General features: G+C 47.2%; 2 protein-coding genes across 2 annotated transcripts in view; both read right to left on the bottom strand.

The window, feature by feature from the left end:
• Nucleotides 1–3,464: 3,464 nt before the first annotated feature.
• Nucleotides 3,465–15,140, bottom strand: part of LOC139163080 (zinc finger protein 585A-like) — a 38,062-nt gene continuing 26,386 nt past the window's right edge. The window contains exon 4 of the mRNA XM_070744021.1: nt 3,465–8,551. Within this exon, the coding sequence (XP_070600122.1) occupies nt 7,290–8,551 (1,262 nt within the window). The 3' untranslated portion in view covers nt 3,465–7,289. The remainder of the gene's footprint in view (nt 8,552–15,140) is intronic.
• Nucleotides 9,243–12,170, bottom strand: LOC139163229 (zinc finger protein 24-like). Its single transcript, XM_070744184.1, has 4 exons — nt 11,244–12,170; nt 10,336–10,462; nt 9,409–9,535; nt 9,243–9,262 (listed from the first exon to the last, which is right to left on the bottom strand). Exons 1-4 carry the CDS (start codon nt 11,657–11,659, stop codon nt 9,243–9,245), a joined length of 690 nt encoding a protein of 229 aa, XP_070600285.1. The 5' UTR covers nt 11,660–12,170.

Genomic DNA, 15,140 nt, shown 5'->3' with positions numbered 1-15,140 from the left:
AATGCAGGCATATATGCTTATATTTCAGTATATATCAATAACTTCTGGATGCTTCCATGTGTGAGGATGTCTTCGGATTGATCTCACACATGTGTCCTCAGCCGAGGACAATGGAGCACACGGGGGAGAGAGAAGGAGGTGGAAGAAGGCTCAGCAGGGCCAAAAAGAGGATCAGAAGGGGAGGAGCATCTACTCTGCAGAAGTTTATATAGTCTGCAGAGTACCTGCCCCTTTTGGTCATCAAAAGGTGACACGCTAGTCAGTTAATTGCGACCTGACCATAGAGGTATGTTTACAAGACTGTGCAAGCATGTAGTAGAGTGGTTAAACCCAACAGAAGACACCTTCATCTTGCAGTGGATAGACAATGGCTAAAAAGATGACGCCGAGGGCAAATAAACCAAAACATGTACAGGAAGCTTGCGTAGCTATAGAAATGATTTCATTCAGAAAAGGGGCATCCCTTCCTCTGCCTCAGAAATAACAAAATCTTGTAAATAATAAAGTGAAGAATTGAAACAATAAATAACTGAGCATGTCAGAAAAAATGCATGTACAGACAGAATAAAGTAGCTGGCATTGAAGCTTCTTCCAGAAAAAGTGTGAACATTAAAAGATATCAGTACTCATTAAAATTATGGATGAGCTAATTTATAAAGGTGAACTATACCAAGTACAGTGGTACCTCAAGATACGAACCTAATTGGTTCCAGGGGGGAGGTTCGTAAGACAAAAGGTTTGTAAGACGAAAGGTTCGTAAGATGAAACATTGTTTCCCATAGGAAACAATGTAAAGTGAATTAATCCGTGCAACAACAAAAAAAACCCGCAAAAAACTGCTGCCGCCCGGCTGTCACCTTTTAAAACAGCCGGGGGGGCTTCCTAGCAGCCTCCCGAAACCGGAAGATTGGCAAAATTTCGGGGTTCGGGAGGCTACTGGGAAGCCTCGCAGCCCGGCTGTCACCTTTTAAAACAGCCGGAGCGACCGAGCGGAGCGATCTTCTGCCGGCCATGGGCGAATGGCGGGGAAGCCGGCGGCTGTAGCAGCTGGTGCAAGAGGCTTCCCCGCCCTTCACCCATGGCCGGCAGAAGATCGCTCTTGCCTGGCTCCCTGCCCCTCAAGATCGCTCTTGCCCGGCTCCCCGCCCTTCTTCTGCTGGCCACGGGCAAAGGGCGGGGAAGCCGGGCAAGAGCGATTTTCTGCCGGCCATGGGCGAAGGGCGGGGAAGCCTCTTGCACCAGCTGCTACAGCCACCGGCTTCCCCACCCTTCGCCCATGGCCGGCAGAAGATTGCTCCGCTCGGTCGGCGGCTCCATGTGGGCTCCGTTCCCCCACTTACCAGCCCAGTAGGCAGCTGGCCGGCGGTCTCTGTCGCGGAGCCCAGCCATGTGGGCTCCGCTCTCCTCCCCGCCGGGTCTCCGTTGCGGAGCCCAGCCACATGGGCTCCGTTCCATCCCCCACCGGCCCAGCAGGCCGGCCGGTGGTCCCTGTCATGGAGCACAGCCATGTGGGCTCCGCTCTGTTCACTGCCGGCCCCGTGGGCTCTGTTACATCTTCCGCTGCCAGCCAGGCCATGCTGGCGGCAGCGCAACAAAGAGAGGCATTCGCCTTCCTCCCGCCCACTGCCGACTGACCGTGGGCTCCTTTCCGAGCTCGGAGAGCTTCCTGGCTTTCTTTCTTGTTGCATTCGCGAGCTTTCATGCCCAGGAAGCTCTCCGACAGGCGCTTAGCTCCTCCCATCCATCCAGAAGCCGAAAGTTCTGTCCTTTGTTCACCAGCCTCCATGTTTTTCTTTTGGCTTCGGGCAGGACAGGAGGGGCTAAGCAGCCGGAGATGTTGCCAGCCCAGCAACTTTTTACATTGATTCCTCCGGCCGCTTAGCTCCTCCCATCCATCCAGAAGCCCTTTGTTCACCAGCCTCCACGTTTTTCTTTTGGCTTCGGGCTGGACAGGAGAAGCTAAGCAGCTGGAGACGTTGCCAGCCCAGAAGCAGGAGGCGCAGGATCGGGCCGGCGGCAGGTGCAGGGCGAGGCAGAAGGTCTGCATCCTGGGTGGGCGGACGGGCGGCGGGCGAGGAGGCGAGGCCGAGCGGGCCCGGCTCAGGCTCTGGCTAGACCTCCAGCGAGGCCGGGGTGTGCAGCGGCTGGCCGCGGCGGCGATGGTGCGTCCGACTCGGGGCTGGCGGCACCCGATGCAGCGGGGAACATCAGCGCGGGAGGCAGGAGAGGACCTGCCTCTACCTAAGATTGAACTTAGTCTCCTGATTGTGAGGCGAGAGCTCCTTCTCTAGGGCCCCCTATTAAGTAAGGGAGTAAAAAGTCTTCTGGATACTCCAGGCCAATTTGGGGGCCTCTCTGTTGGTGGGTTGCCACTTCTCTATGGGGGTATCTCCTTTAGTGTTGGGAGCCGCCCTAAGTCCTCAGGGATTGGGTACCACATAAGTTAAACAGACAAACAACAGTGTGTTGAGTCTGTCATTTTTGTTTCTAATTCATCTCTATAAGACTTAGAATAGCAGTTCCCAACCTTTGTAACTTGGTGTATGTCTGTGCACTGAGATCCACTAATTTATTTATTTATTTATTTATTACTTAGATTTGTATGCCGCCCCTCTCCGAAGACTCGGGGCGGCTCACAACATGTAAAAACAAATCATAAGCAATCAGACAAATTTAAAATATTTAAATATTTAAAAACCCCATGTGCTAACAGATACACACACAGACATACCATGCATAAATTAAACGTGCCCAGGGGGAGATGTTCAGTTCCCCCATGCCTGACGGCAAAGGTGGGTTTTAAGGAGTTTACGGAAGGCAGGAAGAGTAGGGGCAGTTCTAATCTCCGGGGGGAGTTGGTTCCAGAGGGCCGGTGCCGCCACAGAGAAGGCTCTTCCCCTGGGGCCCGCCAACCGACATTGTTTAGTTGACGGGACCCGGAGAAGGCCCACTCTGTGGGACCTAATCGGTCGCTGGGATTCGTGCGGCAGGAGGCGGTCTCGGAGATATTCTGGTCCAATGGAAAGAGAGAAGCTTTTGGAAGTTTTCCGCACTGAAAGTTTTGCAAAGGGACAGAAGGCCTGAAGCTGTGCAAGATGCTACACTGAAGCAATTTTGTCCATTTGCAAAAGTTCCGGGTATGGAGAAGAGAAGCCTTTGGGTGGGCAGTCTCTCATCTGCCACAATGCAACTGGCAAGTGAGTTAAGATGCTCTCTCTGGTGCAGCAGTAAAAGGTCACCAACAGTTTTTCATTGAGCTGTTGTTTCCTGAGAAGGCTCTGCTGGCCCTTTGACCAGTGCTGCAATGTGAGTGTCCCAGGTCAGGTCCTTTTTCATAACACCCAGAAACGTGAAACTGACCACCTACTCCATTCGTTCTCCATTGATTACCAAGGTCTGGATATCTGATCTATTCCTTCTATAGTCCACTATAGGCTTCTTTGGAATGGATCTTCCCAATAGAATTAAAGTATCATCCAAATTTAATACAATCTAAGAATACAATAAAATACACAGAACTATTAAACAAACAATTAAATTTATGATCAAAGGAAGAATTAGAAGAAAAAGGTTAACTATTTGACAGGCAGACGTATTTTCAGATACAAGATACATTTCAAAATGCCCTTCAATAAGGGCCAGATTTTCAAATAGGAAGGAGCGGCCTGAATAAGATACTCATGAAAAAGAAAGAAAAATTAATTGGCAAAACTTATAAATTTTTAATTAGATACAAAACACAGGAGGAGATAAAATAATCAGCTATGGGGAAAATTTTGGATATCCCATAGAATTAAACAAATGAGAAAGACTAAAGTCATACAACTGGCAAATTACACGATCCACTGCATTCAAGGAAAACCAGTGCAAGATGTTTTATCACTGGCATTTATCACCAAAAAGAATGTAAAAAATATTCCCGAATGCATCCTCTTGGTCAGCGATGACAAACTTATGACACGCATGCCAGATTGCATGTGGAGCCATACCTGATGACATGCAGGGATTGCTCTATGACAGTTCCAGCATGCCAGCTGATTTTTGCTCTTCTTTTCAGCCATTTTTGCTCTCCTCAGGCTTCAGTAAAGCTTTAAGACTTTAATAAGTTTTGCTATACAGTGGTACCTTGTCATACGAATCCTCATCATACGAACTTTTTGAGATACGAACCTGAGGTTCGGATTTTTTTTGCCTCTTCTTACAAACGTTTTTCACCTTATAAACCCACCGCTGCCGCTGGGATGCCCCGCCTCCGGACTTCCGTTGCAAGCAAAGCGCCCATTTTTGCGATCCTGGGATTTCCCTGAGGCTCCCCTCCAAGGGAAACCCCACCTCCTGACTTTTTGCGATGCTGTAGGGAAATCTGAGAAGGGGAATCCCAGGATCGCAAAAATGGGTTTCCCAGCGAGGGAAGCCTCAGCAACATTGCACCATAGCAAAAACACGGAAGTCCTCGAAACCCCACCTCCGGACTTCCGTGTTTTTGCGAAGGTGGGATTTTCCTATGGAGGAAATGAGCAGAGAGGGGTGGGCAAAAACGGGAGGAAAAGACTCATGGAGCTCAAAAGAGGAGAAAGGTGTAGAGGAAATGAGCAGAGTGGGGGGGACAAAAACGGGAGGAAAAGACTCATGGAGCTCAAGAGAGGAGAAAGGTGTGGGGGAAATGAGCAGAGTGGGGTGGGCTAAAACGGGAAAGGCTCATGGAGCTCAAAAGAGGAGAAAGGTGTAGAGGAAATGAGCAGAGTGGGGGGGACAAAAACGGGAGGAAAAGACTCATGGAGCTCAAGAGAGGAGAAAGGTGTGGGGGAAATGAGCAGAGTGGGGTGGGCTAAAACGGGAGGGAAAGACTCATGGAGCTCAACAGAGGAGAAAGGTGTAGAGGAAATGAGCAGAGTGGGGGGGACAAAAACGGGAGGAAAAGACTCATGGAGCTCAAGAGAGGAGAAAGGTGTGGGGGAAATGAGCAGAGTGGGGTGGGCTAAAACGGGAGGGAAAGGCTCATGGAGCTCAAAAGAGGAGAAAGGTGTAGAGGAAATGAGCAGAGTGGGGGGGACAAAAACGGGAGGAAAAGACTCATGGAGCTCAAGAGAGGAGAAAGGTGTGGGGGAAATGAGCAGAGTGGGGTGGGCTAAAACGGGAGGGAAAGGCTCATGGAGCTCAACAGAGGAGAAAGGTGTAGAGGAAATGAGCAGAGTGGGGGGGACAAAAATGGGAGGGAAAGATGGAGCTCAAGAGAGGAGAAAGGTATAGAGGAAATGAGCAGAGAGGGGTGGGCAAAAACGAGAGGGAAAGACTCATGGAGCTCAAGAGAGGAGAAAGGTGTAGAGGAAATGAGCAGAGTGGGGTGGGTAAAAACAGGAGGGAAAGAATCATGGAGCTCAAGAGATGAGAAAGATGTGGGGGAAATGAGCAGAGTGGGGTGGGCAAAAACAGGAGGGAAAGAATCATGGAGCTCAAGAGATGAGAAAGATGTGGGGCAAATGAGCAGAGTGAGGGGGACAAAAACGGGGTTGCATAGAAAGCTTTTGGGGAAGCATTTTATAGGCAATTTGGGGTGGCATATGGAGCATCTGGAGGGGTGATTTTGGGGGCAATTTGGAGCGATGTAGGAAGCTTTTGGTGGAGTGATTTTGGAGGTGATTTGGAGCAGTGTAGAAAGCTTTTAGAGGGGTGATTTTGGGAGCAACTTGAAGGGGTGTAGGAAGCTTTTGGGGGAGCGATTTTGGAGGTGATTTGGGGTGGTGTAGGAAGCTTTTGGGAGAGCGATTTTGGAGGCAGTTTGGGGGCAGTTTAGAAAGCTTTTGGAGGAGTGATTTTGGGAGCAATTTGGAGCATTGTAGGAAGCTTTTGGGGGAGTGATTTTGGAGGCAATTTGGGGTGGCATAGGGAGCATCTAGAGGGGTGATTTTGGGAGCAATCTGGAGTGGTGTAAGAAGCTTTTGGGGGAGCGATTTTGGAGGTGATTTGGGGCAGTGTGGAAAGCTTTTGCAGGGGTGATTTGAGGAGCAATTTGGAGGGATGTAGGAAGCTTTTGGGGGAGCCCCTTTTGGAGGCAATTTGGGGCAGTTTAGGAAGCTTTTGGAGGAGTGATTTTGGGAGCAATTTGGAGCAGTGTAGGAAGTTTGTGGAAGGGTGATTTTGGGAGCAATTTAGAGTGGTGTAGGACGCTTTTGGGGGAGCAATTTTGGAGGTGATTTGGGGCAGTTTAGGAAGCTTTTGGAGGAGTAATTTTGGGAGCAATTTGGAGTGGTGTAGGAAGCTTTTGGAGGGGTGATTTTAGCAACGAGATTGGGCAAAGGAAGCGGTAGGTTAGGGTGGATTTTGGCAGCAGGATGGGGTGACTGCGGAAGGCTAGAGGGGAAAGTGGCAGGGAAATAGGGTAGCTCCGGCGTTCCCAGCCTCGGGACTGCAGGTGCAAGCAAAAGGAGGTGGGGAATCCCAGCGGGGGCAGCAAGCAAATGGGAAATCCCAGCGGTAGCAGTCACAAGGCAGGGGAATCCCTGCGGCAGTAAGAGAGCGCACATGCAGTAAAAGAGCCCACGCACCTGGGCTCAGGTTCGTAAGACGGAAAGGATTTTTAAGACAAGGCAAAGAAATTTTAAACCCTGGGTTCGTATCTCGAAAAGTTCATATGACGAGGAGTTCGTAAGATGAGGTATCATTGTATCGTTATAAATGCTCAGTCATGATATCTTTGCTTCACTTGCTCATTCAGTTCAGCTACAGTCATAGAAATATAGAAGACTGACAGCAGAAAAAGGCTGCATGATCCATCTAATCTACCCTGATACTATTTCCTGTATTTTATCATAGGATGGATAGTTAAAAACCAAGATTTCAAAATCCAGGGGATTGGGAAAGGCTCTCAGCTCCATGTTCAGAATGTTGTTTTTTCCACACCCCTTTTTCCCATCAGCCCTTCTTAAATACTGCTAGGGAGTGGCCAAATGTCCTATACAGATAGTCACCTCCAAGACCTTCTTCTATAGATAATTTTAACCTCCTGACCCTTGCATCTAATAGGGGTTCCTAATCCGAAACATCCCCATCGTCCTCTGATTCAGACACTACCATAGCTGGGGGTTCTACAGATTTTGATGGTCCTCCAGGTTCCAACTCCCCTTCACTCGCACTTGCAGACTCTGTTGGCAAGAACACTGGTGTAGGATATCAAGACAGACCCGGCTCGTCCTCCTCAAAATCCATGACCAGCTGAACCGGACGTGGACCACTCACAACAACTGTTAAGATGTCCTTTCCAGGTAAAGGTCTTTTCACATTTGAGGCATTTATATCGTGTCGCCCGCGTGAATCCTTTGGTGGCAAGTAAGAAAAGCATTGGTAATGAAACTCTGTCCACATTCCATGCATTTATGTGATCTCTCCCCAGTGTGGATCCTTCTGTGAAAATTAAGATGTCCCTTCTGGGTAAAGGTCTTTCCACACTCTGTGCATTTATTTGGTGTCTCCCCAGTGTGGATCAATTGATGATCATTAAGACGTTCTTTCCGGGTAAAGGTTTTTCCACACTCCAAGCATTTATGTGGTCTCTCCCCAGTGTGGATCCATTGATGATCATTAAGACGTTCCTTCCGGGTAAAGGTCTTTTCACATTCCGTACATTTATATGGTCTCTCCCCAGTGTGGATCCATTGATGATAATTAAGACGTCCCTTCTGGGTAAATGTCTTTCCACACTCCGTGCATTTATATGGTCTCTCCCCAGTGTGGATCCTTTGATGATCATTAAGCTGTCCCATCTGGGTAAAGGTCTTTCCACACTCCGTGCATTTATGTGGTCTCTCCCCAGTGTGGGTCCATTGATGATCATTAAGATGTCCCTTCCGGGTAAAGGTCTTACCACACTCCGTGCATTTATATGGTCTCTCCCCAGTGTGGATCCGTTGATGAACTTTAAGCTGTCCCTTCCGGGTAAAAGTCTTTCCACACTCCGTGCATTTAGATGGTCTCTCCCCAGTGTGGATCCTTTGATGAACATTAAGATGCCCCTTCTGGGTAAAGGTCTTTCCACACTTTGTGCATTTATACAGTTTCTCCCCAGTGTGGATCCATTGATGATCATTAAGCTGTCCCTTCTGGGTAAAGCTTTTTCCACATTCCATGCATTTATATGGACTATCTCCAGTGTGGATCCTTTTATGATCATTAAGACTTCGGTTTTCAGTAAAGGTCTTTCCACATATGAAGCATTTATATGGTTTCTCTCCAGTATGTATCTTTTCATGACGATGAAGATGTAGCTTTCGTTTAAAGGTTTTTCCACATACCATGCATTTATATGGTCTCTCTCCAGTGTGTATCATTTTGTGATCATTAAGATTTCCTTTCCTTTTAAAGCTCTTTCCACATTTCATGCATTTATATGGTCTCTCCCCTGTGTGGATTTTGTTATGAGATTTAAGATTCCCCTTGTGTGTAAAGCTTTTTCCACACTCCATGCATTTATGTGGTTTCTCTCCAGTGTGGATCCTTTTGTGATGGTTAAGATTTTCTTTCCGACGAAAGATCTTTCCACATTTTAGGCATTTATGTGATCTCTGCCCATTGTGGCTCTTTTGGTGGAAAATAAGTTTACTCTTGCTAATTAATCGCTTTCCCCTCTCCATGCAGAGTTTCATCTCTCTGCTCTGTCTGGAATCCCTCTCAGATCTTACAAAAGTATGTGGTTTGCTTTTGCTGTATATTTCTTTTAGTAAAGGAAGCGAGAAAGAATAATTGACATATTTTTCATACATTTTCCCTTCGGTCTGATTAATGCCACATTCTTGTAAATCAAATTGATTTTTTTCTTTCCACCCATATTTTTCTTTTTTCTTTCCTTCCAGATCTTGCTGGGACAGGACGATAGGGGTTCCAACAGGAACAGAAGTGGATGATTTATCCCCTCCATTCTCTGAGTGGTTTATCTCTGGTCTCCCTGTGTCCTCTTTAGGGCCAAATATCACATCTTCAACTTCACGCCTCTCTGTCTTTAATCTTGCTTGCTTGCTATTCTCATTTTCCAACCCATCATCTCCTTGGAAAAGAAAGAAATATTTCTGTTACAATTAGAAAAGTGAACATCCCCTCCCTTAAAAATCATGTGTTCTAGGTTTGGTATCACCTATGTGTCCAGCTAGGATGTGAAGGCTGAAAATTGTTATCTAGGACATTCTGATGGTACCCAAATAATTTTTGGCCAAGAAATATATTAAGGATTTGGTGCTGATTGCTCATTCTGTTCAGCCACTGCCATGAATATCTAGGGCATTTCCAGAGTGTACAGGGAATATATAAGGCTTTGAGGAGGAATGATCACCTAAAGCATCTGTGCATAAATAGCTAGCCATCCTCCACTGAAAGAGAACTCCCCCAATGAATGGAAGCCAGAGGAAAACTTGGCCTTACCCAGAAGAGCCATAATCTTCAAAATTTCCCATGTGACGTCTGTGCACAAGTTCTTCTGACCAGAATCTAGCAGCTCCCACTCCTCCAGCGTGAAGTCCACAGTCACCTCCTCAAATGGACCTGATCTCTGATAGAGAAAGAAAATGTTACTTAACAGACATTGGAAGGAAAGACTTGGACGTTTTCTTTCTTTTCACACAAACTGCGAACAGATGTTCAAAAGGAATTAAATGGACATTTCCTTGGTGAAAACAGATTTATGTCTGCATGTCCATGTCATCTTTGGGGCTGGGAAGCCGTAGCTCCACAAATCATGACTTAGGTGCATCCAGGATGTAGGATGGCAACACAACCAACATTGCAGAGCTTCTCAGTGGGTCAGAATAACTCAGCAAGGAGGTTTCAGGGAGCAGTCCTCTAGGCTAGCAAACTCCTAAGTAAACATGAAACATCCATCAGAAATTTTTCCTAGTTAGCTTTAGAACGTTGGCAATGAGCCTAAAAATCCCAAGTCGCTTAGCTAACAGTCTTATTCTTGCAGTTATTTAACAATCACATAGGGTTCTATTTTCATGGGATTCACCCTTAATGTTGTTTTTTACTCTTACTCTTATTGTTTAAATTCTTAGGGCTTCATTTCTAACTAGTTTTCAGCACTCTTCCAAAAAATATGAAGTATTCAACTTTTTCCATGAAACAAATTTTCTAATAATTTCTAGTTTTCAAATTGTCTAATATAACAAAGCCTACCAATTTTCTCTTTTTTGCAACTCAAGAATAATCTTGAATGCTGAGCGTAATTTAGCAGGACATTCTGGGGGGAGGCAGTGGGTTTAAATGGTCAGAGATTGTGCATTTGATGATAAAATCAGATCATGAACGGATGGAGTTTGTACTCCACTGCTCTCAGAAGAAGCCTGCACTTACCTGGCAAGGAGGCCCCAGTTGGATTCTCCTGAAGCGCAGCTCCTGGGAAGGGCTGGATGGATCTCCTCTTTCCTGGAGCTCTGCGGAGATCTTCCCCATGAACTGCTCCTGTATTTGACAGAAGAGTCTGGTTTATGATCCAATATCAGAGAACCAGAACCAGATTAGTATGCTTGACTTACCTTTTGCCTCTGTACCTGTATTTTCCCAACCCAAGTCAAAGTAAGAGAACTTGAGATTCTGCCTTCTATGTGGCTTCTATTTCTGGGCAAAAGGTGGTCATTTCAGATAGGCATAGGACTTAAGGAGCCCCGTTGCCTTAACTAACGGAGATGCTATGAAAATCACAAGTATTCAGTAAGGAAAAACTGTTCAGGGAGACACTACTACTTCATTCACTTTAGAAAACAATATTCTGTGAAATGAGTGAGAAACTGACTACAATGTAACATTTTAGGTAATAAAGTCACAAATATAAGAGTGATTGAGAATTAATAATTTCAATATCATCAACTGAACTGGAAAAAGGGCCCCAATTAATTCCTGTACCTGAGGAAAGAAAAAGTGACCTTGGAGAAGAAATTGTGACCACTTCCTCAAATCTAAGACCCTTTTATATCCTTCAGGAGTGTGGGTAGTGGAAATAGAATTAAATTCTCTTTTCTCTCAGAATTATATCCAGGAGGAAACAAGCATTTCAAAAAACAATAAGATTTAAAGAAGAAATTAAGTCTCCATACTGACAGTCAGGAGGCTAATTTTGTTGACTGCAGAGTCCAAGTAGTTCTGAAGTTTGATCCTGACCGACCTAGATAACAAGATCGACAGCCTTCAATCTCTCCTTGCTATTAGCAGTTCACTGCAGACCCCGAGCGACCCCCGGTTCTCCCCACCCCGAGCTCACCTACCCCTGCTGCGGCTCTTCCCTCTGGGCTCGGCTGAGCAGGAAGCCTTCGGCCAGGGCCACCGCCTGGGAACAGCTCTCGGCTCCGCACTCCCTCACCCAGCCCGCCATCTCCGGGGGCAGCAGGGCCAGCAGCTGCTCCAGCACCACCCGGTCCAGCATCTCCCCTTTGCTGCTCCTCTCCGGCCGCAGCCACTGACGGCACAGTCGGTGCAGGCGGCTGCAAAGCTCCCGGGGCCCCTCGGCCTCCTGGCGGCAGCCATCCAGACCGCGGAAGCGCCGCCGGTGGATCTCTGGGCTGAGGGAGTCCTCGGAGAGGCTTTTCAGACTGTTTCCCCCCCCGGAGTCCCATCCGTTCCCCTCACGAAGAGCGACTAGGAATCCGGCTGCTTCCGTTCCCGGAGACTTCTGGGTCTCCATCGGACTTACTGCTCGAAGATAAACAAAACAAGGCTTTGACAAGTGGAGTTGCCACCACACAGACACACACACCCGCCGCCCACCACTTTCACTAATTTCCCAGTTTCCAGGAGGTGAAGAAACGGGGGCTTGTTTAAATCGAGGCTTCGGTGCCTGAGGAGACCAACCGCCAATCGTTCGCGTCACAATTTCCTGCCCAGTGCAAACTATAGATACGGGCTTCCTAGAGCGGACCTTTCATTCCCGGACAGCAGCCAGTTCAGCGCTTCTGCTCTTCGAGTGGTGGAGTGGAGGACTGTCGCGCAAAAGCGAAAATTGCCTGTAAAGGGAGCCCGATGCTCTCGGCGTCGCCCCTCTAAATCAAACGCTAGGTCCTGTTCCTTGAAGAGGGACTCGGGGAGACTGTTGGAAAAATAGGGACGGTGTCCGGCTGCTGAGGATGAGGGCTAAGTATCAGAAGGCGCCTGACAGTCACCGTTTCCAATCTGCTCACGGGAAGAGCAACTGCAAATCGTTCCGCCACGATTTGCCTCCAACAGCTCCCTTGGAAAGTCTCGATCAACGAGTACTCCTTCCTAGAGGGGCAGAACGCTACAGGCGTCCCTCCTTTCCTCTCGATGGCTAGAGAGTTTTTCTCTGGGAAGCACACAAACACATACACCGCTTTATTCTCCGCTCGGCGAGTACCGACGACGGTCTTCTACGCCATTGTTTCCCAACCTTGGCCACTTGAAGATATTTGGACGAATGCTGGCTGGGGAATTCTGGGAGTTGAAGTCCAGATACCTTCAAGTGGCCAAGGTTGGGAAATACTGTTCTACGCATCCTCTTTCCCTGCCCAGTGACTGGAAGGCTGCTCAGACTCAGGGCCGGGCTAGCCTTGTGATGTGGGGGCGGGGGGCAGGGGCGAGAGAAGGTGTGATGGGTAGAGAGGGTTGATATTTGCTTCTGAGCACCTGGGATTTCTCTTGCTCTGTGCCTCAATCTTCTTGGAAATGCAGAAGCGTTCCTGGGACAGATGGAGGAGGGGAGAGACTAGATGGAGGGTGCTGGAAATGACAAAAATTTCAAAAGAAGTCTTAAGACAGACGTCTCCTCAAGTCAATGTATGCAGTTGTGAAATAATCTTTTAACCATTCTATAATCCCTTGAGGGGGGGGAGTGTGGCAACGGAATGTAGCTAGTAGAAGCTTGCCACACTCCACCCAGGCAGGGAGTGGTGACTTGGACAGGATACTATTAAAAAATGATGAAAAACTAATTGGTAAAATATATAAATTCTTGATTCGTTATGAAACAGAAGTGGAAATCGTAAAAGAAAGTATGATAAGCTGGGGAATGAATTTTGGCTACACAATTGAACTAGAAAAATGGGAAAAGTTATGGACTAATAATTGGCCAATGACAAAATCGACTGCATTCAAGGAAAACCAATTAAAAATGTTTTACTGGTGGCACCTACCATCGGAAAGACTTTCAAAAATGTTCCCAAAAACCTCCCCATTATGCTGGAAGTGCAAAAAAGAAAGAAGCATGTTCTATCATCAATGGTGGAATAAAATAACAGACTGGTTAAAAGACATAATAAAAGAAGAATTTGAAAAAATTCCAGAGTTGTATTTATTGGGTATTTTTAATTTAAAAAATGGAAAAAGAGATAAGATACTTAGTTATACACATACAGTATTAACAGCTGCCAGGATCGCATATGCCCAACAATGGAAAATGGATAAAACACCGGAAGAGAATATAGTAATTAAAAAAATATTGCACTGTGCGGAGATGGACAGGTTATCCAAAAAATTAGAGGGAAAGGAAGATTCAGAGTATTATAAAATATGGGCAAAATTTTATGACTGGCTAAAGGAAAGAACAGCAAAGAAATAAATAAAAATTCAAGCAAAGCAATGCATCAAATTAAAGAATTAAAGAATTAATACTATGTGCAAGAAGTAAAATTCTCTGATCCAACATTTTTTTAAAAAAGTGGGGAAATTTTTGTTTCCCAAATGTTGTATATGTATGTGCATGTTTTTGTGTATGTCTTTTTTTTTGTTATACAGTCAAACCTCGTCTTACGAACCTAATTGGTTCCAGGGGGAGGTTCGTAAGACGAAAGGTTCGTAAGACGAAACATTGTTTCCCATAGGAAACAATGTAAAGTCAATTAATCCGTGCAACCAAAAAAAAAACCCGAAAAAAACCCGCTGCCGCCCGGCTGTCACCTTGTTTTAAAAGGTGACAGCTGGGCGGCGGGGCTTCCCAGCACCCCCCCCCCAACCCCGAACTTTTGCCGAACTTCCGGATTCGGGGTTAGGGGGGTGCTGGGAAGCCGCGCGGCTGTTTTAAAAGGTCACAGCCGGGCTGGGGGCCTTCCCAGCACCCCCCGAACCCGGAAGTTCGGCAAAAGTTCGGGGTTCGATGGGGTGCTGGGAAGCCCCCCAGCGTGGCTGTGACCTTTTAAAACAGCCGCGCGGCTTCCCAGCTGTCTCCGAACGCCGAACACGGAAGTTCGGCTTTGGCGTTCGGCTTCGGGAGACAGCTGGGAAGCCACGCAGCTGTTTTAAAAGGTCACAGCCGCGCTGGGGGGCTTCCCACCACCACCCCGAACCTCGAACTTTTGCCGAACTTCCGGGTTCGGGGTTCGGGGGGGTGGGAAGCCCCCCAGCGCGGCTGTGACCTTTTAAAACAGCTGCGTGGCTTCCCAGCTGTCTCCTGAAGCCGAACGCCAAAGCCGAACTTCCGCGTTCGGTGTTCGGAGACAGCTGGGAAACCGCGCGGCTGTTTTAAAAGGTCACAGCCGGGCTGGGGGGCTTCCCAGCAACCTCCCGAACCAAACCCGGGGTTCAGAAAAATTTTGTCTCTTCTTACGAACTTTTTTCGAGTTACAAACCGGTGTTCAGGAGGCTGCTGGGAAGCCCCGCCGCCCGGCTGTCACCTTTTAAAACAGCCGCGCGGCTTCCCAGCTGTCTCCGAACGCCGGTTCGTAACTCGAAAAAAGTTCGTAAGAAGAGGCAAAATTTTTCTGAACCCCGGGTTCGTATCACGAGTTGTTCGTAAGACGAGGGGTTCGTATCTTGAGGTACCACTGTATTTGAAATTTTTTATATTTTTTTTAAAAAAGAGTTTTCCTGACTATGGTTTCCTGAGTTATCAATTTTACAACCACTCAAGATCCACAACACAAGACCGCTTCCCCTCAGCCTGGCCTTCCCCCTCTCAAAGGTAAGGAACCACAAAATTTCAGGTCCGTGCTCGCTCTGGACTCACTAGTGTTCCTGGAACAGAGTCCAATACGCACACACTGCCATTATTGATCAACCTCCCATAATCGCTCTCCTGATTACCCAGGTAAAATTGTATGTTCCCTCCTTTGGGGCAAAAGTATTCTTACTTGGACCAGTGCACTGGATTACCTGGTTGGGTTGCCTTAATTGTTGATTCTTTCCCTTGATATTGTAGACCAGAATTGTCAATTTAG

Source organism: Erythrolamprus reginae, chromosome 2 (assembly GCF_031021105.1).
Source record: "Erythrolamprus reginae isolate rEryReg1 chromosome 2, rEryReg1.hap1, whole genome shotgun sequence".
NCBI lineage: Eukaryota > Metazoa > Chordata > Lepidosauria > Squamata > Dipsadidae > Erythrolamprus > Erythrolamprus reginae.
The sequence above is the reverse complement of the archived record's forward strand: the minus strand, read 5'-3'. Positions and strand labels throughout refer to the sequence as shown.

What these genes read in the sequence shown, in the direction of transcription:
- LOC139163229 (XM_070744184.1), bottom strand. Translation starts at nt 11,659, where the DNA reads ATGGAGACCCAGAAGTCTCCGGGAACGGAAGCAGCCGGATTCCTAGTC. An exon ending in AACTGGGGCCTCCTTGCCAG is followed by an intron (nt 9,536 to 10,335) that starts GTAAGTGCAGGC and finishes TTTCTCTATCAG; the next exon opens with AGATCAGGTCCATTTGAGGA. An exon ending in GAAGATTATGGCTCTTCTGG is followed by an intron (nt 9,263 to 9,408) that starts GTAAGGCCAAGT and finishes GAAATGCCCTAG; the next exon opens with ATATTCATGGCAGTGGCTGA.